Source organism: Protomyctophum bolini (genome assembly GCF_963924005.1).
Source record: "Protomyctophum bolini genome assembly, chromosome: 22".
Lineage (NCBI taxonomy): Eukaryota > Metazoa > Chordata > Actinopteri > Myctophiformes > Myctophidae > Protomyctophum > Protomyctophum bolini.
This window is the reverse complement of record NC_137883.1, coordinates 3,101,614-3,123,958: the sequence shown is the minus strand read 5'-3', so window position 1 is coordinate 3,123,958 and position 22,345 is coordinate 3,101,614. Positions and strand designations below refer to the sequence as shown.

Genomic DNA, 22,345 nt, shown 5'->3' with positions numbered 1-22,345 from the left:
TGGCAATAAACAAAGTTTAAAAAGAAATAAAGAAACCGCTGCTTCAGTAACAATACACTTCCACTGCACGGGGGAAGCAAAATGGCCGCCCGGGCGGGAATATACACAGTTAAGCGCTCGATATACCAACACGACTGCAATACGCGGCATATATACACTTCTCACTGTTCTAATGGCGTACAGATGGCCGCCACAAGGCTCTGCCTGGTGAAGGTGACTGAAATACACATAATTCTCCCTCTCTTGACCTCGTCTCGGGAGCAGAAGGAGAGAGAGAGAGAGAGCGGAGCTCGTATAAACACGGTACGATAAACACTAGCCTACTGCCAAGAAGCCATGAGCGAGTGCGAGCGAGCGGGCGGGCGTGCGTGGCGGGCGGCGGGGTCTGCATGCAGGGAGAGGGAACGATGGGGAAGAAGAGACGAGCTGATGAAGGGATAAAGCGGGACGAGGGGGCTAGACCTAGACGGGGATTTGGGCGTTGAGGAGGTGAGGCAAAGGTTTGGGCTGCGGTGGTGGTGGTGGTGTTGCGAGGGACAAAGCCAAGAGACCAGGGAAGAGAGGGGTGGGGGGGGGGGGGGTAGGGGCGCATGGTTCGGGGGAGAGGGAAGAGGGGGGGTAGGCGCATGGAGGGGGGAGGGGGGAGAAGGGAGGAGATCACTCGGGGGGTTTGCCAAGCGAGATAATTAGCCAGCGTATATTGTGCTCTCAAGTCTACTGTACTCTATCCGGGATGAAAGCATATATATATATACTGTTGCCCTGACAATTGACAATCAGTGTTGTGTTGTACAGTATGTATCATGTATTTGGTTAAAATGGGTAGGGTTTAAAAAAAGGCAAGCGCTTAAAAGGCCTAAAAGTGGGTCCTTAAAAACTGCAAAAACTTCTGAAATGTATGTATGTAGGTATGTATGTATGTATGTGTGTAGTATTTAAAAGGGGGGCTTTTTTGTAAAAAGCCCAGCCCACAATACCTTCATATATTTAAAACTAATCCAAAATAGGGTTACCTGCAGTGAAGGGCAAACTGTCTATTCACTGGGGACTATGCAAGGCAGAGGCGTCCACCCCCCTGAGTCCAAGTTAAGCTAGACCGCATACCTAAATGTGTATGTATGTATGTATGTATGTATGTATGTATGTATGTATGTATGTATGTATGTATGGAATGCTGACAGATGCAAAATGTTTTTATTGTATGGATCTTTTTTATATAAGTTTGTTAATTGCACATACCGTAGGCCTACTACATAAGTTTAGGTATACAGTATGTGACAAATCCAGGTTGAATTGAAATCCAATCAAATCAAATAAAAGCAAACCGATTGAATGAAACTGAATTCAGTGTGAAAATATCTCCTTTCCTTTGTGTTGTTGCTTCCTAATTCTAATGAATCTATAATGAATGCGTTGTTGACTGCTTTGATTAGCAGCTCTATTCAGTAAACATGCACTAAAGCATAAACACACATTTATCTTCCATTGACACAACCCTGTGATTTGTTTCTATTTTCAAACAATCTCCTTTTTCAGTCTGTAGTTTAACGGCTAGAATCCTGAGGGATGATCCCCTGCTGATGATGTCGTTGAGCATATCGTTGCTGTCGAGAGGAAACCTCCTAACTCCATTTTTTGAGGTTTAGAGATTTCTTTTAAATCAGTGCTATATTGAACACCCTTCACATCTGTGTGCTGTTTCGGAAATATCGAACCAATGGAAAGTAGAGTTACAAGCGCTTTGGACAAAACCTCTTAACTCCATTGGACCCGGCTCAAACTATGTCCGCTATAGAAGCAGCCAACTCCACCTCTCCCCCCAATATATAAAGTCACAACACCAACTTTGATGAAGCAACAGTATTGCTTTGTTTAAAAAATATATATATAAAGTTTTCTTAATTTCCTGAAGAATGTGTATTTTGTTTTTCAAAATGAACATTTTGGAGTTTGGGTGCATTTCTTCCCGACAGCAGAGCTGTGACGTACACCGCCATCATGGAGATGTTGCCCCGAAAAGAAGAAAAAACACCTAAAACCCCAATAAAGCTATTCTGGATACAACACGACTCCATAGGCTTCCGGGCCTGATTTAAATTAAGAAAATAGCTCTCCGACTTGCAGGTCGGCTGTTTTCAGTGCTGTGCGACACCCGTGCAACAACCCGTGCAGGGCTTTTTACTGTACGCAATATGCAATGCATACCATTTGAGGTCATTATAGGCTATGTACTGTACTGTACTGTACTGTACTGTACTGCATTCCAGGGACTGCTCCTATATATACAGTACGGAGAGAAACGTTGCGGAGGGTTGGAGCTAATCTAGCATGACAGCTTGTCGGCTTCGTGCTCCCAGACACAACCCAGAAGACGACCCTCCATCGTCCCTGGGCTTTGACCCTTCCGTCATCCCTTCTTCCTCTGAACCCTCCCGTATCTCGTTATGTCTACGTATACCCAAAGACCTGCATGTTTATTTTACTAATCATGTCAATCCTTAGACAGCCCTATATTATTCACTATATAGAGGGGCAACTAAACTCCCCATAGTAACCCCGGGACGGTCTCCGGATCCATTCTGGGTTTCTCCCCTATAGTACACCCAGTGTTGTTTTCGTCGACTCTAAAACTAAGACGAAAAATGTTCGTCGGCTACCTTTTTTCACTGACTACAACAAAATGGAAACTAAATGAAGACTATAAGCCTCAATACAAACTATAGACTCAAATGTTAGGAAGGGACTAGTGGACAAGAGAGCCAGTACAAGTCAATTCACACTTGGTTGCATGCTGAAAATAGCAGATCTACAAGCTCACAACAAGATCTACAAGCTCACGGATGGTCTGTTTGCTACATGGTTATGTCGAAGGCCTTTTGGGGCGGGAACCCCTTTTGGTGTTTTAAGCATCATGTTATACTTTGTGGCCTTGAAGATCTGCTATTTCCAGCAAGTGTAAAATCGGTCATTGCGACGGCATCAAGGCCCGCCGAAATACATCTTAGTAGACTAAATCAACTGTGGATTTAGTCGACTAAAATCTTATGATATTTAGTCGACTAAAACTAGACTAACACTAAAACATTCCGGGTGACTAAAATGTGACTAAAACTAAATGAAAACTATTCAAGAGACTGTATACGGTATCACTAAAACTAAAATTAGCTGCCAAAAACAATATAGGCCCTATAGTACCCCGTCCCGGGACCTCTCTCTCTCTCTCTCTCTCTCTCTCTCTCTCTCTGCACTATAGTAATTCACCTGCATGCTGAAAGCGAGTCTTGAGGAGATGCACGTTTTGCCGATTAATTCTGATGTGCTCTGAGAATACGCTAATCTCTGTCAGATTTGTCCTGAGAGGGCTTGTTGTTTTGACTGTGGGTTGGTTGGAACCCATTTAGACCCGAGGACGATTCTACAAAATGCCTTCTAAATCCTGCACAGTTTTCTGGAAAAAAACCCATGTTTCTATATTATGTTGGTCGTTCTCAAACATTTCCATGTCAAGGACCCCCAAAAATATATATGTAATTGGCCCGCCGACCCCCACTTGGAAATAATGTTGTTCCAGTGAGACCCCCAGAAACAAAACGTTCAACATTCAAAGATTTGCACCACATTTTCAATATAACATGATGCTTAAAACACCAAAAGGGGTTCCCGCCCCCAAAAAGGTCTTCGACAGAACCATGTATAGCAAACAACAGACCATCTAAAATGGGAAGGCGGGGAGGAGGGGAGCGATACGTCGGTCACCCTCTCTCAAGACAATTTCTTCAACATCTTTAACGTATTGCCGTACATTCATGCAATTAGGCTGAACAAAGGGAACGTTGGAATAGTTGGACTTGCAATGACTTGCAATGAGTTTCTTTGAGTGTCGGTGGACTAAAGGCAGCAGCGGTTTTGAATGAGGCATTTGTATTAAAGGCTTTTTTTATTAAAGACAATTTGTCCTCTAAAATGAATCTTCTATTTCATTACCTGTTTTTTTTTTTTTCTCTTCTCATTATATCAAGTCTCATAATACAATACAATAAACCAATTATCCTAACTTTTTTATAAGAAATGAAGACACGTTAAAGGGACACTTCACCCCTTTTGCAACCAGATCTTATTTTAATGATGTTTGGGAGACAAGAAACACTTTCCTGGGGAGGCTTCTGTGGGTAATAATATGTGTTTTTAGATATTTTAGTATAGATTTAGTGTCCATCATGTCATGGACACTGGGCTGATATAGTTCCTCCCTGGACTACAATTCCCATAATGTAGCACTTGCCCTAGCCCTTTAGATAGCACTTTATGTAGACTTATAGATAGATAGATAGATAGCATTCTATACAGAGCATGTTATGTAGACAGCGCTACAATTACATTTTATGTAGTCATAGTGCATATTATATGTATAGTATCGTATCGTATCGTATCGTATCGTATCGTATCGTATCGTATCGTATCGTATCGTATCGTATCTGTGTATAGTTTATATGTATAGTTCATAATATAGATACTCCGCTGTTACGTTCTTAGCTTACGCATGTTTCATGATAACTATACTTTTTTTGTATGTGATGTATTGCCATGCTTTTTGTTCTCGCTTAATGTAAATCACTCTGGGTTAAGAGTGTCAGCTACATGCCTGAATTGTATTGTAAATTGCATAATGCTTTGGTGCACTGCTCCTCCCCGTGGATAGGGGGAGCTAGGGGATGTCTTACTGAGACAACATGTATAGTCCAGGAAGGAAGTGAGACCTAGTGTGTCCATGACATCATGGAGTCCATGGACACTTGGGAATACTGAAATATCTAAAAACACAGATTATTACCGCACATAAAACCCCCCATGAAAGTGTTTCTTGTCGTCATTAAAATAAAATTATGATCTGGTTTTGCAAAATGGGTGAAGTGTCCCTTAGATGGTTCAGACCGTACGACGTGTGGGCACGTCTTAAAGGGACACTTCACCCTTTTTGCAAAAAAGTATATGTTAATATATGATAATAATGACGTTTAGGAGCTTTAGAACACTTTCCTGCGGGTCTTTATGTGTGTAATATGTGGTTTTAGATATTTTAGATTGTAGCAGTGAGCCTGTTGTCTCTGATGTCATGGACACTGGGCTCACTTCCTTCCTGGACTACATGTTGTCTCAGTAAGACAGCTCTCCCCCCTATCCACAAGGAGGAGCAGTGCACCAAATAATTATGGGAATTGTAGTCCAGGAAGTTAGTGAGACCAGTGTCCATGACATCAGAGACAACAGGCTCACTGCTACAATCTAAAATATCTAAAACCACATATTACACACATAAATACCCCCAGGAAAGTGATCTAAAGCTTCTAAACGTCATTAACATATATTTTTTTGCAAAAAGGGTGAAGTGTCCCTTTAAGCAATCCAACCTGACGGGTTGCTACGGCACATCAAACGAGAGAAGAATATTCTGAACGTCTTTCTTCTTCTATTTTGAAAGAAATCCCGGCGCTGATTCTTTTTAAAATAAGATCTGGTTGCAAAAGGGGTTGGCATTTCCACAGCAGTATTCATGGGTTAGATCTCCACACAGTATATATATATATATATATATATATATATATATATATATATAGTATAGGCTACTCTTCAATAATGGTCTTTCCTCCAATCTGGTTCTGTTTAAGGCCTGCTCGTCTTGGTTGCCATGGATACGTAATCAGGTATAGCCACTTGATGGGTACTGGAACTCCCCCCATCCCCCCATACACTCCCCCCACCTGGTCCCTCTCTCTCTCTCTCTCTCTCTCTCTCTCTCTCTCTCTCTCTCTCGCTCTCCCACACACACACACACACACGCGCACGCACGCTCGCACATACACGCACGCGTGACACACGCACGCACGCACGCAGGGCACACGCGCGCAACTTTGTGAGCGCTTGTGAGCACACCAACACAACCACTTAGGCATCACACAATAGGAACAGCACACGGTCACTGCATGCATGTACTGTATCGCACGCACGCACGTGCACGCACGCACGCACGCACGCACGCAAATACCCGTCGCTCACCTCACCCACTGCGTTCCCTACATGGGCTCTGGTTACAGTGTCAGCATCCCAGGGTGCCCCCTGATTAGTGCCGAGCTGGAACTTCCTGTGTGGCCCTGCATGCAGTCTCATGGACAGCCCCTCATATACGTGTGTGTGTGTGTGTGTTTGTGTGCGTACGTGCGTGTGTGTGTGTGTGTGTGTGTGTGTGTGTGTGTGTGTGTTAAGAGCAAGCCCCTGGAGCCTGACATGGGTTTAGGAGGCACAGCGCTGGCTCTGTCCTGAGCCCCCCACCCCCTTCCGCCCAACCCCCCCACCCCACCCCACCCCCTACACACGCACGCATACTATACCTTCGTCCACCCAAGCCAGCACACGCACACACACACACACACACACACACACACACACGCATGCACACACACACACGCGCGCGCGCACACACACATATATACACGTATATAAGGAAAGGGGGGGGGGACCCACTCTGATTTCCTGCTATTACGCCCCATTAAAGCAGCTGTCAGTCCAAAGCCAGATGAGAGGCTGACACAAATGAGGAAATATCTCCTGAGGTTTGCAGCAGAACGCAGAGGAAAGGGCCCCAGAAACACAGCGGTGTTTAGCCCCGTCTAAATCTGGCCTAAACCCCAGATTACACTTTACATTCACAGATAGGTGTATTATAGGCCCAGTGGTTACATTTACAGATAGGTATATTATAGGCCCAGTGGTTACATTTACAGATAGGTATATTATAGGCCCAGTGGTTACATTTACAGATAGGTATATTAGGCCCAAAGGTTTACATTTACAGATAGGTATATTATAGGCCCAGTGGTTACATTTACAGATAGGTATATTAGGCCCAAAGGTTTACAATTACAGATAGGTATATTATAGGCCCAGTGGTTACATTTACAGATAGATTTAGGTCAAAAATGTGATAAAAACATGAAAGTTACGCGCGCACGTGCGCTATGGGGCCCCCAGAAAATGCACCGGCCCAGGGGCCCTCATGGGGGGTTAATCCGTCCCTGAGTCACGGAAACACGCATGCATGTCGAGGTATGTGACTGACATACAACCCGTCAGATTGAAAAAAGGAGAGCTTGTTTTCTTGATCACGTGGAACCAACACTAGAGGGCGACGCAAGCCAATTAAGGCATCTCATTCTCGGTTAGCGACACACCTGCGGTGGAATAAACTATAACCTGAGGTCGGCAACACACCCATCAACGGCAGTCGACGCCGACGCGACGGTGAAATGAAAAAAAAGAACACATCTGCGAGCTCGCCGAGCGGGCCGTTTATTTCGGTCGAGCGGCACTATGTTGTGCGGAAAACGGGTTAGAAGCGATTATAGCACCCACATGGGTGCTAAAGCTAAGCGGCTATAGAACCATGGTGTTCCTATAGGATGAGCGGAGGTATAGAGACCGCATGGCCGCGTTATAGCTTGGACCGAAACACGAGGCGGTGTTCAAGTCTCGGAGGTGTACCGAGAATCGGGGGGGGGGGACCTTGATTCACGATTCTGTCCTTATCGGTGTGTAACTCGGGCGGCGACTGTAGGTGAATATATACGCAACGCGACTCCAGAGAGTATAAGACAGATTTACGACAACTATCTCTTCTCTCTTCACTTCACATGGGGCTTCAGTCCAAAGTCCAACATATAGACTTCACAAACCGGACGTTTATACGGAATGCACGGAGTCTCATGGGCTCGCCTCGCGCAAGTACATGGAACCACGTGACCGGGCTGTTTTCTGGCCCCCCTCAATGTCGCAACTCTGTCTATACTCTATGGCAGTGTCCAGGGGGACCCCTAGGGGTCCTTGAGGAAGTTCCACGGGGTCCTCATGAAGCTAAATGATAGTTTGGAACCAACACGCACGCACTCGCACGCACGCACGCACGCACGCACGCACACACGCCTACAGACAACCTTTTTTTTCCTCTTCAACTTGACTTTCATCCAAATCTAATTAAAGCCAAATGGTAAAATTAATGAAAAACCTACACTGCAGAGTTCATATATATATATAGAGCAGTGATCAGATTTTACATTCATCAATTTAAGATGTTTTTCAGATCTTAACCAATTAATGAATATACTGCTGTTGGAGCAAAGGTTAAATCAGAGCTCAGACCTCACATTGAATCAAATCTATACCATTATAAACCGGAAATGAAACTATAAGCAAAACATCAAGGCAAGAGTTTAACGAACTGTATAGTCTCAAAGGAACCTCCTCCTCCTTCATTGGCAGAAGAGCCTTATTTGAACCTTCACTCATGTAATGCTTGCAAAGTATTGTACATGTACAAAACTACCTCACAAAATATAGATCAATAAATGTGTCTACATCAGGGGGGGCAGTGAAGCCAATAGTGTCTGAAGCCAGTAGGAAATCCTGACTTCCTGAAAGTTCATATAATGGCCTGTTGTGGCGCTGTCATTGGGCCCAAAAAAAACCCATAGCTCCATAGAGGTCCATGTATTTGGGCCCAACTTCACCTAGACTGTATTACCTTAATAAACATGGTCATGAATACTTTCTGCTTCCAGTCACTATAGTTTAAAGTCTCATTTCTCATGTCATAATATTATTTTTGGAAAATGATGGTCCCATTTATTAAAGAAATTACCATAAAGTCACGTATGTTCTGAGGGGCGTGGCTATACCGTTGCATCCTATGATCGGGACCACCCCCGCTCGAGTCAAAATAAAAACCAACAAAGAAGAAGGGGGGAAGTCCCGCCTCGTTGTCTGGGCCAGCCAATTGCCAGCTGGGCCCAAACGGATCTAGAAAGATGGCGATTTACTGACAGGCTTCATTTTACGTCCATATCAGACCCGGAGAACGCTTTGTCCATATTTTTTTTTTACAATATGGTCTACAAACTAAACAATAATGGTGTGAAATACCATTAGTTCTTATTGGCTTAATCATAGGTGAGCTTCTTTTGGTGCCATGGAGCAACTGTCTTAAAGTACCAGTGTCAGATATGTGTGTTATATGTAACAGTGGTTCCCAAAGTGGGGGCCGGGGACCCCCAGGGGTCCTTGAGCAAGTTCCAGGGGGTCCCCAGCTAAATAATAGCTTGGAATATAGCACCTGAACCACTGCATTGCATTGTTTAAGAGCCATATGATGTCTACTATAGTGTAGTACTCATTTGATGATGTCACCACAGGGCGTGGGCTAGACCCAGGTTGCTTGGGTATTTAATGGGCCCCGATCAAGCAGCAGGTGTTGCTGATTGGCAGAGGCACAATGTTTTTCAACTGTGTTTCTTTGAGCTGTAGGCATGTGTCCTGAACAGTTCATTTATGTAAGTATTTATTGTATGCTGAGGTGACAGATCAGCTAATAAATATCTTTGTTTGTGAACTCAATGGACAAGTTTGGACTTTCAGTTTATCTGAGCACACGTCTGAACATCCTCCTTGCCGTCAGCCAACCACAGTGTTCAAGCAAATAGGGCTTGGACACTACACATTGCATTTCTGTGTATAGTACAATAATACAATAGCTATTTTGATACAATGATCCTTCACTGTTTATTTATTATTGTTTCTCTGAGCATGTATATATAGCCTCTGTACAAATGGAACTGAATTGTTCCATTTGTACACATTTATACTGTTAACCCATTTTGTGCGGGAACCCCTTTTGGTTTGGTTAGCATTATGTTATGCTTTAGCTATTGAAAAATAGCAGATCTACAAGCTCATAGCGCGCCACCGAGTGGCGCGCTACGAGCTTGTAGGTCTGCTATTTATTTTTTTATCGAAGAACGACTGACAATAGAAACATAGCTTTTTCAGAAAACTGTCAGGGTGTGTAGAAGACCTTTTTTTTAATCTGATCTCAGGTCAAAATGCATGGGTTAAATTCAACACTGTGGATCTATGTATGGATATCTGGAAGATATACAGCATTTTATGAAGACACATCAGTCAAGTGACCGCCTCTATAGGAAAGCGACTGTACGCAAACGATTGGAAAATCTTGGTAATGCTTCAATGAACCCTCATCCCTGTGGATCGACATGAGCTGCAGTGTTTCCCCACACAGTGTCCATATATGTCCGCATGCTTGCGCTGCACAGCATTACAGTATAGATTACAGTATTATAGTGTGGGTGCAGTGGTGGAGTCCCCCACCCCCCCACCCTCCGCCCAGCAATGCTATATGCATTTTGCAAGCAATCACTCTGACGGGCAGATATTTAAAACAGGCAGATATTTTTAAAACACGGGATTTGTTCAGCATCGACATTTGTGTATTCCATGAATTATACCCAGACCTTCTACCAAAATGTCTTCTAAAAATACTGACAGTTTTCTGAAAAACCTATGTTTCTATGTCAGTGGTTCTCATACTATTTGTTGTATGTATTTGGCCCCCGACAAAGATTTGAGTTGAAAAGGTTAGCTCTGAAAAAATTTCAAAAATAGTTGACCTACAGTACTGTACAAGCTCGTAGCGCACTACGAGCTTGTAGATCTGCTATTTTTCAATAGCTAAAGCATAACATAACGCTTAAAACACCAAAAGGGGTTCCCGCCCAGAACGGGTTAACCACTTAAGCCTACTTCCTCATGTGACAAATAGTGCAAATCTATACATGAACTCACAAACCAACGATAAATGGAAAAAGCAGCACTCCCAAAATGAAAAAAAAAAATAGAAATGCCCAGACTGGCTCAGATGCAATTTCTCGTGTTTATTTGAGAACGCTGCAAGCAGACGCGTTTCGGCAAACAGCCTTAATTCGGTTAAAAAATGTAATTCAAAGTGAAAATCTATACATCTCACAAGTAAAGCTGCTATGAGCAATTGTAATGACCTTTTTATTTATTTATTCTTGGTATTCAGAAGTAACACGCTCCCCAAACAATGTAGTCTCTGTGACACATCTAGGGGCCACAATCTGCATTCAAAGATTATCCTAGAAGCTTTGTCGTCGGTCGATTTGCCTGTCTCTACTTCCTGATTGGTTATAGTCATTTCGACCGGGTGTTTTTTTTTTCTTCGACCAATGACAAAGCTTCTATAGGAACATCTTTGAATGCAGATTGTGGCCCCTCTATCGATGCGTCACAGAGACTATACATTTGTTGGGGGGAGCGTTTGAACTCATTGCTGGCTGTCTGAAACTGTCTGAATACCAAAAACAAAAACAAACAAAAAAACAAAGTCATTGAAATGTTCACATTATTGCTTATAGCAGCTTTAAGGCGGTTTGAGCATGTAGGTCTGCTGTTTGTTGACAAAAATGCTATAGGGACGCCGCAACGCCCCTGCAGGGTTAATGCAGTTATAGAAGCTTGAGTCATATGAATTCTAGGCTGCGTGTGTAATGACTGCTCCCAGTGCAGCGAGAGCACGACGTATTCAGAGCTGGGAGGGCTGGACGCATGCAGTCAGGGACGCATAGCACACACATAGACATCCAAAAGGGGGCTTCGTTCAGCCCCTGCCCTTTTGTAAAACAACTGCGCTCTCCCGACCATGAATGCAGCATTTTACTATAGGTGCAAAGAAATGCCATAATACCCGAGAATTGCTTGTTTTCCCCTGAACTCTCCTGATCTTGAACTGCATTGAAAGAATGTGTTGAGAAATCCATGCCATCGCCCCATCTCCAGTTATATAGCCAACGAGTGCGGGGGTCGCGCCCGGGAAAATATAGCTGTTATACAAGCTTGTATAGATCGGCTATTTTCTTCCAAAAAGTGCCCGCTTACGGAATTTCAGCCCCTGCGTCTCTATAACACTCTCGGCAGGCATGTGTTCATGTGTTGACGATGACGGGTCATGTACAACATTATGATGTGTGCAGGAGAAGCACACAGACATCTCCATCATCTAAAGAACGCGAGTGAAATGATTGGCAACTGCGTGGATGGCAAGGATGTGTAAATGTGTCTGTCCCTGTATGTGTACAAGCATGTGTAAATGTGTTTGTCCCTGTATGTGTACAACAAGCATGTGCAAATGTGTCTGTCCCTGTATGTGTACAAGCATGTGTAAATGTGTCTGTCCCTGTATGTGTTCAAGCATGTGTAAATGTGTCTGTCCCTGTATGTGTACAAGCATGTGTAAATGTGTTTGTCCCTGTATGTGTACAACAAGCATGTGTACATTTGTCTGTCCCTGTTTGTGTACAAGCATGTGTAAATGTGTCTGTCCCTGTATGTGTACAAGCATGTGTAAATGTGTTTGTCCCTGTATGTGTACAACAAGCATGTGTAAATTTGTCTGTCCCTGTATGTGTACAAGCATGTGTAAATGTGTCTGTCCCTGTATGTGTTCAAGCATGTGTAAATGTGTCTGTCCCTGTATGTGTACAAGTATGTGTGAATGTGTCTGTCCCTGTATCTGTACAAGCATGTGTAAATGTGTCTGTCCCTGTATGTGTACAAGCATGTGTAAATGTGTCTGTCCCTGTATGTGTACAAGCATGTTTAAATGTGTCTGTCCCTATGTATGTGTACAAGCATGTGTAAATGTGTCTGTCCCTGTATGTGTTCAAGCATGTGTAAATGTGTCTGTCCCTGTATGTGTACAAGCATGTTTAAATGTGTCTGTCCCTATGTATGTGTACAAGCATGTGTAAATGCGTCTGTCCCTGTATGTGTTCAAGCATGTGTAAATGTGTCTGTCCCTGTATGTGTACAAGTATGTGTGAATGTGTCTGTCCCTGTATCTGTACAAGCATGTGTGAATGTGTCTGTCCTTGTATGTGTACAAGCATGTTTAAATGTGTCTGTCCCTGTATGTGTACAAGCGTCAAGCATGTGTAAATGTGTCGGTCCCTGTATGTATGCATTTAGTTTTTCTTTTACAGAAATCACAGTCAGATCAGAGACCTGCTGACCAGGCACTCGGGGCGGTCTAATTGCTGGTCTGGAGGCCAGAGGGGCTGGGGTCGGGTGGTTGGTGGGTGGGTGGGTGGGTGGGTGGGGGAGGACTAATTGCTGGTGATTATAAACCTCAGAGTGGTCGCTCGGTATCAGGTTTCGATCAGGCAAACACTAGGACTCACGCACAGCTCCAGGCAGGCGTGTACGCGCACGCAGACACACACACACACACATGCACAGACGCAGACACACACGCACACACGCAGACACACACACACACACACACAAACACATGCATGATGCACGCACACGCGCATGCACGCACGCACGCATGCAGACACACACACACGCAGACACACACACACAAACACATGCATGATGCACACACACGCACGTACATGCACGTACATGCACATACGTTAGGTATAGTACGGTACACATGTTTGTACGCACACCCATAACGAATGCATGCAGTACAATCAGTACAAGTTAATTTAATTTAATTCGAGAGTGAAAGTGAACAGTTACAGTGAATATAATATACAGTTTAACAGCTCAAAGTTACTATACCGCCCCACACTGCCAATGTAAACCCCACTTCACCCACGCACACGAGCACGCAAGCACGCACGCACACGCACGCACGCATGCACGCATGCTCACACACACACACACACACACACACACACACACACACACACACACACACACACACACACACACAAACTGCTCAGTTTTTCCAAACATTGACAGGCGCATAATGGCCTTGCACAGGTACATAAAACAAGCCTTGCCAACTGCTTTAGACACATTTATATATCCTTAATCGTGTCACTCGCTGAAAATAGCAGATGTACACGCTCACAAAGTGGATGGGACATGCATGGTGTGAGCTTGTAGATCGGCTATTTCCATAGGGTTATATAGCCTTAGGATGTATAATGGAAAATAACGTAACCGTTAGCCTTATGCCTTTGCTTTGCCACATGCACGTAACATCAGACGACAATAAAAGAGAGACATGTGCACATTACTCCTGCGTACATGATATACTGCTACGAGATGATGTGAAGTGTTGATTCATTCATTGTAGAACAACTTCTTACAGCGAATAAATATGATGAATATGATAGCAATAGCTATTAATCAAAAAACACGTCTCTCTCTCTCATCCCTCTGTCTGTCTTGTCTGTCTTGTCTTGTCTGTCTGTCTGTCTGTCTGTCTGTCTGTCTGTCTGTCTGTCTGCAGCCATTTTAAATGTAACATCCAGTGTAAGGTTAAAGAGGAAAGCACATGGAAAATAATATGAGGTTACATTATTATTTTTATCATCGTCTGTCTGCTGTTCTGTCATCAGTCGTGAACATATATATTCTGTCAGTGCAGAGCTTCATGCCAACACTTCAGAAAAAAGACCCCAAAAAAAGACAAAAATATATTTTCTGACGATACTATTATTTATACTATTTACTTATTTATTACAAATATTGATAGGCTAAATCCAGCAATAGCCTGCATGTATATTTTAACAGTTTCACTCACAAATATAATAGCAGCCTATATTTCCCATATGCCTGCACATACCAAAAGAACAAGGCCTATATAAGAAAATATGATTAAAAAAAAAATAGCTTCCTTAAAATTGGCAAGTATATTCAATAGTGTGTGTTACAGTTGATTATTTCAGGGAAAGTTATTTCTAAAACTTTTTTGGTATTTTTGTTGTTATCCAAGTGCATGCATGGATAAAGCGTTCAATTTGATTTGTTATTGCATTTTTGGCCCTATAGTCATAACTATTTTAATTAATATGCTTAGGCTGTATCTTAGACGGTCTATAACCGTGCACAGGGCATTGTCAAGTTCAGATAAAAATGATAGCGTCTTCTTAATTAGCTCAGCTGAAACATGTCCGGTTGTTTTATCTAAACTGAGGTCGATAACGAGGAACCGGAATGCGCCTGGCAAGTCGTGTGTGTGTGTGTGTGTGTGCGTGTGTGTGTGTGTGTGTGTGTGTGTGTGTGTGTGTGTGTGTGTGTGTGTGTGTGTGTGTGTGTGTGTGTGTTTGTGTGCGTGCGTGCGTGCGTGCGTGCCTGTAAGAGAGATACAGTGTGCGTGCGTGAGCACTATACATATACTGTATATGCACTCATTTTGCACTTGAACCACTTTCAAGGCAAGCTTTATATAAATTAGGCCTATAAAATAATAATTAAAAAAAAATATATATATATATATAAAAATAAAATCTCTCTTAATAATACATTTTTAAAAGCAGATACAATCTCGAGTCTTTTAGATTGTGTTTAAATAGAGCTTAATTGGTATAGTTTGTTTGGCGGTCTCTATATGTGGAGCACGAGAGTAGCATGCAGGGAGCCCTCCAATCAGGTTAATTAAGGACCGTGGCACCATGCACATTAGCGATGCTCCAATTAAGTAACACACTGTATACGTTTCCGCACAAACCGAGGATATATAGCTGAACTATAGTGGTGGAAAGAGCAGCATTCTTTCTTTCTTTTTTTTTTTTTACTTAATATGCCTATGTATGTCTCGCTGAAATCTGCACTGAAATAGGCTACTCTGTTATACAAATATAATAGTCCGGAATTCAACATAGACTTGAGTATAGCTATACAAAAAAAGCATAATAGCACAGCGGCAGAACCCATAAGCATCTCACTTCTCACAAGATGTCAAATGTACAAATCTTCTGCGTCGCATCGCGCCGCATATATATATATATATATATATATATATATATATATATATATATATATATATATAGCTAAATGCTGGAAAGAAAGAATATATATGTCTAGGCTATACTAAATAGAATGCGGTTCCTATTTCTCTCCTTTCAGTCTTTGTTTAGGATAGTCATAACAACGTGGCTATCTTTCACCTCTGCTATACAATTAACTTTGTTATTCCGTTACTGACTCACTTTCAACTTTCAACTTTTCAAAGGTCTTCTTTTTTTTACCTTTTCTTTTTTCTGACAGCATTATACCCGCATTATATCCATATCTCGGGCTTAGCACGTGTAGCCTGTGTGTGTGTGTGTGTGTGTGTGTGTGTGTGTGTGTGTGTGTGTGTGTGTGCGAGAGAGAGAGAGAGAGAGAGAGAGAGAGAGAGAGAGAGAGAGAGAGAGCGAGCGAGCGATAGTTCTGTGCTTTCGTTCAACCACGGTGCGCTGAGACCATTAAGTATTGTATTTACTAGGCCTATATAAAACAGCTGAAAAAACGTCGCCTACCTGAAATAATCCATTTTGCAGAAGATCTCCTTGTTTTTGATGTAACAGCTGCCGTGCTGCCGCAGTGACGTCCTGCACACGGAGCACTCCAGACAGCGCACGTGCCAGATCAGGTTATTCACCTGCAAAACACACACAATATATGCCCCCATTAGGCTTGTGTCAACAACAACAACAACACAAAATATATTATAGGCTAGTAGCCTTAAACATCACTTTATTCACGCTATTATTAGGCTATTAATAGCGGAATATATACGATTAGGAAATGCGTTCGTATATGGGCTATAGGTTATAGGCCTGCACGCCTCTTGCAAAACAATGATAGCCTCGTTTAAAAACGCACTGTTGTTGAATTCAACCACGTCAAGAGGGTTGATGCACAAACTGAGTGGGACATCAAGTGGAAAAGTGAGAGCAGACTATAGTGAGTTTAACCTTAACGTCGTTTGGCAACTTTTTTATGTCAAGGACCCCCAAATTGACACTAATTATAGGACCCTCATTTGAAAATATATATGCCATGCACGGACCTCCATAAGAGAAGATGTTTACGGATCGAGCAGTGATTCTCATACCCGTTTCATTTCAAGGACCCCCAGTTTGATATGATGCATTTGTCTATACGGACCCCCATTTAATGGAATTTCTATCTCTGGGACCCCCAATTTATATTGTAAAATCAATGTTAATTTAACAGACCCATAACTAGTAAGGGTCCATTTGGTTCATTTAGCTGGGGACCCCCTGGAACTCCCTCAAGGACCCCTGGGGGTCCCGGGACCCCACTTTGGAAACCACTCGTTTAACGCAATCAGATCTAGGACTTGGTGGACTGTCTGTCAAGGTCAGTAGGAAGGAATTCCGGCAAAACTTCCGGGTATATGATGATGATGCCACGCGCATATAGGCTACCATGAAATAAACATAATTAATGCATTACAATCCCGGGATAGACGTGAGTATTTAGTCAATGTAAATATAGGCGAAAATGCTAATATAATTGCCTCAAAACTGTAACTATATACCGTTTATATATAGCAAAGAATAATGGGTTATGGTTTATGGACATTATTAAATAATAGGCTATACACAATATTTACCTATATTTACAGAATATTATATATAACATCGTAATAATTTTATGAGCAGGTGTTTTTCCTTAAGTAACAGTAATAACAGTAAACAGTAATAACAGCAGGTTTAAGGTGGCCATTATATCAGAATTGAATTTGCATATAGCCTAATTCAGATAATGTTAGGCTATAATGATCATTTAAAAAAAAATATATATAGGAATGTAAAACACCATCCTTCATGAAAGACGCATGAATTTCAAGGGGGGGGGACATTATGAGATGAGAATGTAAAAAGTATTTTATGACATTGTAATGTATAGGCCTACAATATAGCCATATATACCGATACCATTTTTATTATAAGCTATAAGCGTATGCCTAATACCTATATAGTTTAAAGAAGGAAGGATATTGTTTATTTTTTTTAATCAGTTAAAAAGAGAACGAAATGTTTAATAACGTTATTTTATTTTATTTCTATTTATTTTTATTATCCTCCCTGTTAACGTTAATCACAAATTTTCGTTTATAATGTCAAATTATTCAATAAAAGATTGATTATTTGATTAATCCCCACATGTCCAATAGAAACAAATTATGCCAGCTAGAGAATTAACTAGCTATAATGATCTTTAAACTTTCACGCGCAAGCACGTGCACGTGCACACGAACACACACACACGCACACGCACACGCACACACACACACACACACACACACACACACACACACACACGCACACACACACACACACACACACACACACACACACACACACACACACACACACGCGCGCGCACTTCCTGAGAGGAACACACCCAGTTCTGCGCATGCAAGACTGTTTTGGTTGGAAGCACGCGAGCGCACGCGACGCAAGTCTGGGCGTTGGTTTTGACACTGACAGTGAAGTTGAAAAACCAAAACATCCATGTTGTGTCGTCGAGGTCTGGTTGGTTATACCCGTGTCCGTCTTTGCTTCTTGTCTGTTATAGCAAGGTGAGGCAGCTGATGTCAATTTCGTTGTTTTTGGAAACGCCATTTTAAGATTAAGGATTAATTGCCCGTGAATGTTTGCTATATAGCGGCCTATACATATTTCAAATGAACTGCATAGCCTATTATTGGAATAGGCTAAAAAAAAAAAAAAAAGAAAGAAGAAAAAGAAAAAAAAGTAAATGGGGGGGATTTCCCCAAGATATGAATGCGGATAATAACAATAGTCTGAAGTGTGCATAATTTCTGGTTGCAATCGCAGGGGATGAAAATGAAATCAAGATGGAGAACGTGCGTGAATTGTCCAGGCCCATATTATATATATATATATATATAATAATGTTCATTCCCGTTTAGAAACACTGCCAGGAGTCGGACCATTGCTTTGCAGACTCCCTTGCTTGCAGTGTATAGTGTTCCACAACAACTGTAGGCCTCCTACGCAACACAGATATATATATAGTGCACGCACGCTCTTCTATATGCAAACCTAATCAACAGTTATTGCCTTGGTTGGCTATATTTTCTGTCCATGCAGTCGTATATATATGTTCAGAAATAAACAAACGCACTCAGATCAGGAGGTGACCATCTGCAATGAGGCGTTGCTGTCGGGAGGAAACCTCATCATAACTCCATTTTTTAGGTTTTTGATTTATTTATTTTCATAAATCAGTGCTATATTGAACACCCTTTACATCTTTGGGTTGTTTATAAACATATTGGACCAATGGAAAGTAGTAAAAAAACGCTCAAAATGTCTGCTAAAGCAACTAACTCCACTATATACCTCTCCCATCTCTCATGGAAGTTAATGACAGTCCCAACACCAACTTTGATGAGGCTGTATTGCTTTGTTTTAAAAAAAAATATATATATAAGGTTTTATTAATTTCCTGAAAAATGTATAATATTTTTCATTTCCTGATAAATGAACATTTTGGAGTTATGAGCTTTTCTCCCGACAGCAGAGATATTCTATATATACACGCCGTTCTCCTCCTCCTCCTCCTCCTCCTTCTCCCTCGGCTATATAGGACCCTCACCTTGAGCAGGTATCTGTCCAGGATCTCCAGGCCGCAGCTGGCGCACACGCTCTTCGTCTTCCCCGTGTTGGACGGCACCGAGCTGGCGGTGGAGGTGGGCGAGCAGGCCGAGGGCGTGGAGGAGGACGGGGGACTCGGCGTGGAGCGCGTGTCCTCCTCCTCCTCCTCCTCCTCCTCCTCCCGCTCCATAGCGGACCTCTGGGACTCTCCGTCCGAGTGAGACTACAGTATGTATGAGGTCAAGGACATCATCACTGCTTCCTTTAGAGGCCTGATTCATAATTATATTACACAAACCATATATATATATATATATATATATATATATAGGCCTATACAAACCAAAGTATAAACAGTCCAGTGCGGCTATACTCCAGGTTCGTAAAAGGCCGCTTACAAAAAAAATATATATACCCGATTCAACATGCTTGTAACAGTGAATCACAAACTCGCACATGAATTACAGATATAGGCCTATTATCTGTCGATGCCGTCGGAGAAATATTGAGCCTATAATATATATATTTTGAATTCGAGCTAAAAATCCTATATAGATATCAATTTCAAGTATAACAAACATCTCACCATTGGAGTGTGTTTGGTTTCTACACAGCGCGAGGATCCCGGTGTGTTGTGTCGCTCCGTAGAGATGACCTATAATAATAATAATAATAATAATAATAATAATAATAATAATAATAATAATAATAATAATAATAATAATAATAATAATAATAATAATAATAATAATAATAATAATAATAATAATAATACAATACGGTTCAGTCACTTTACCCGTCCCATCTATAGTCCGCTGCATGGATATATATGGGACTGTTTGGGACACATGCATCTGCAGACAGCTCCCCCCATACACTTCTACTTATAAAGTAATTCTGACAATAATACAAGTCACAACATAAAGGTTAAACTCGTGATGTGTGACTGAGGGCCCCCGCAACAAAAGCAGTCGTTTTTTTGAATGAAGCTAGTTCAATTTGGATTGATTTTTTTCTCTACCCTTAACCCACCCGTGCCTCTTATTGGAGTATAGCTTCATCACATTTTCCTCGCAATTCAGGATATGAGGGAAGGACAAAAATAATAATAATACCTGCAATTACAAATAGCTTAAAATGCGATGGATAAGAGAAGAAGTGTCCATTTCAACTGTCAATCAGGGGGGGGGGGGAGGCCAACGAGCCACCAAAGAATTGCACATTTGATTTTTAATAGCTGCAATTAGAATCCAATTCTTCTCGGGGCGAATTGGCGAGGCTCAAGTGGGCTATAGTGGACTGCAAATCACGCTATTCATAAGAAGAGTGTTGCATGCGGGCCTCTTCACACAGGCGGCCCATGGCATGGCGCGCACAGCTGATCTTAAACACACACAATAAGCAAGCAGTGATTCTTTATGACATCACTATAGACACAACAATATCCACACACACATGCAGTCGAAGCTGCAGGACAGAAATGGCTGAGTTGCAGCTATAGGGAAGGATCAAGGAAGGAGGCGTCAAGAAATACTATCATTATCGATTATTTCGTATACTATATTTTAAACGTTATATACGTGCAATATATTGGGTGATCCATAAATGTAGAAAAGGCGGTTCAGCTATAGAACTGCATGGCCAAAACAGAAAAATAGGCCGAACCTGCAGTTGCTCAATATATCAGCCGCAGCCTCCATATAATGATTGAAGCCATTTTTACGCACAACAAGTCATGCCTTTTCCGAGTTCCAAACTTCCGAGACAGATCGAGATTACAAAAAAAACAACGACAAAAAAAACAACAACAACTGTAGTATACCTGCTTGGTGGGAATTCCTTCGGACAGGATCTTATTTCCCTCGGACAGAGGAGGGGGGGACAACACCTCATTTTTCCAATACATGAACTCCCGTGGGTTACTCTGCGTGCGTGCGGCGGCCGGGTCTCCAAACTCGGCGCTTCTTCTTGGCCGCCCCGGCAGCGGCTGGGGAAACTTTCGTGCTGAAGAAGAAGACGAAGAAGCGATGGTGACCGTTACCACTTGTACCATCCGTACCATGGGGTCTTCTGTAGGCAGCGCGCCGTCTTCTTGTTGTAGCGCAAACAATGTGTTTTAAGTTGTTTATCGATCTCCACAAGGCCAAGGCAGTCTCTCCCTCCTTTAGAATCCTTCCCTTTCCCGCTATAGCCTCTATATATACTCACAACCTATCAAACGTCAAAAAGTTGTGCAAAGGCGACCAGGGCTATGCTCGCTTGCTGGCTTGATCCTCCTTGCGCCTTATTTAGAACAGACAGAATTCCTCCTTACCTCCGTTGCTCTCTCTCTCTCTCTCTCTCTCTCTCTCTCTCTCTCTCTCTCTCTCTCTCCCCTCTCTCTCTCTCTCTCTCTCTCTCTCTCTCTCTCTCTCTCTCTCTCTCTCTCTCTCTCTCTCTCTCCCCTCTCTCTCTCTCTCTCTCTCTCTCGCTGACTACAGGAAGTGAATCAAATTGAGAGGTTGGCAAAGTTTTACTCCAAAAGGCTCCACAGACAGACTGCATATGCGAGACGAACGGCGAGAGAGCATAATATGACGAAACGAGCCCCTATACTATAGCCTAGAGACTGTATGTGTGTAAGTGTGTTGCTCAGCAGTGCTGAAGTGAAAGTTGATGTGCCTATAGTCTGTCTGCAGGCATCATGCTATATAGGCTAACTTTATACGGACGGCCGGGGGAGGGAGCGGGCGAAGAAAGACGGGTTGCAGTTATGATGACAGTCGATCCACTTTCTCAGCATCCGATCGAGCATGGATTATATCATGTCTGACGGGACGCGGCGGGCTTATCATTTTAGAGAACGCCTTCATGCCAGCAAACTATATGCTAACACATATGTAGAGATGTTATGAACGTGTCTGTTACGATGTTATGCAAATAATGCCATTAAAAAAGATCAGTTTATATATATATATATATATATATATATGGTATGTAAATTAATCAAACAAACAAACAAACAAACAAACAGCCAGCGAAATTATCCGCATGCAGTCTGTCTGTCT

At 42.4% G+C, this 22,345-nt stretch overlaps 1 protein-coding gene across 6 annotated transcripts in view; it reads right to left on the bottom strand.

Annotated features, from left to right (window-relative positions):
* Positions 1 to 21,598, bottom strand: part of lhx6a (LIM homeobox 6a) — a 38,111-nt gene extending 16,513 nt beyond the window's left edge. For 4 of the 6 annotated variants that reach the window (XR_013963481.1, XM_080756575.1, XM_080756576.1 and 1 more), the window contains exons 1-4: positions 21,121 to 21,598; positions 19,885 to 19,953; positions 19,300 to 19,521; positions 16,182 to 16,303 (exon numbers count right to left, since the gene is read on the bottom strand). Coding sequence is in view for 5 of the 6 variants with exons in the window: in XM_080756575.1 (XP_080612701.1) it covers positions 16,182 to 16,303; positions 19,300 to 19,521; positions 19,885 to 19,953; positions 21,121 to 21,360 (653 nt within the window). In the remaining variant the exon portion in view is untranslated. Of the gene's footprint in view, positions 1 to 16,181; positions 16,304 to 19,299; positions 19,571 to 19,884; positions 19,954 to 20,094; positions 20,115 to 21,120 lie in introns of those variants that run through there. The other 2 variants (XM_080756578.1, XM_080756579.1) reach the window with 2 other exon arrangements.
* Positions 21,599 to 22,345: the final 747 nt, after the last annotated feature.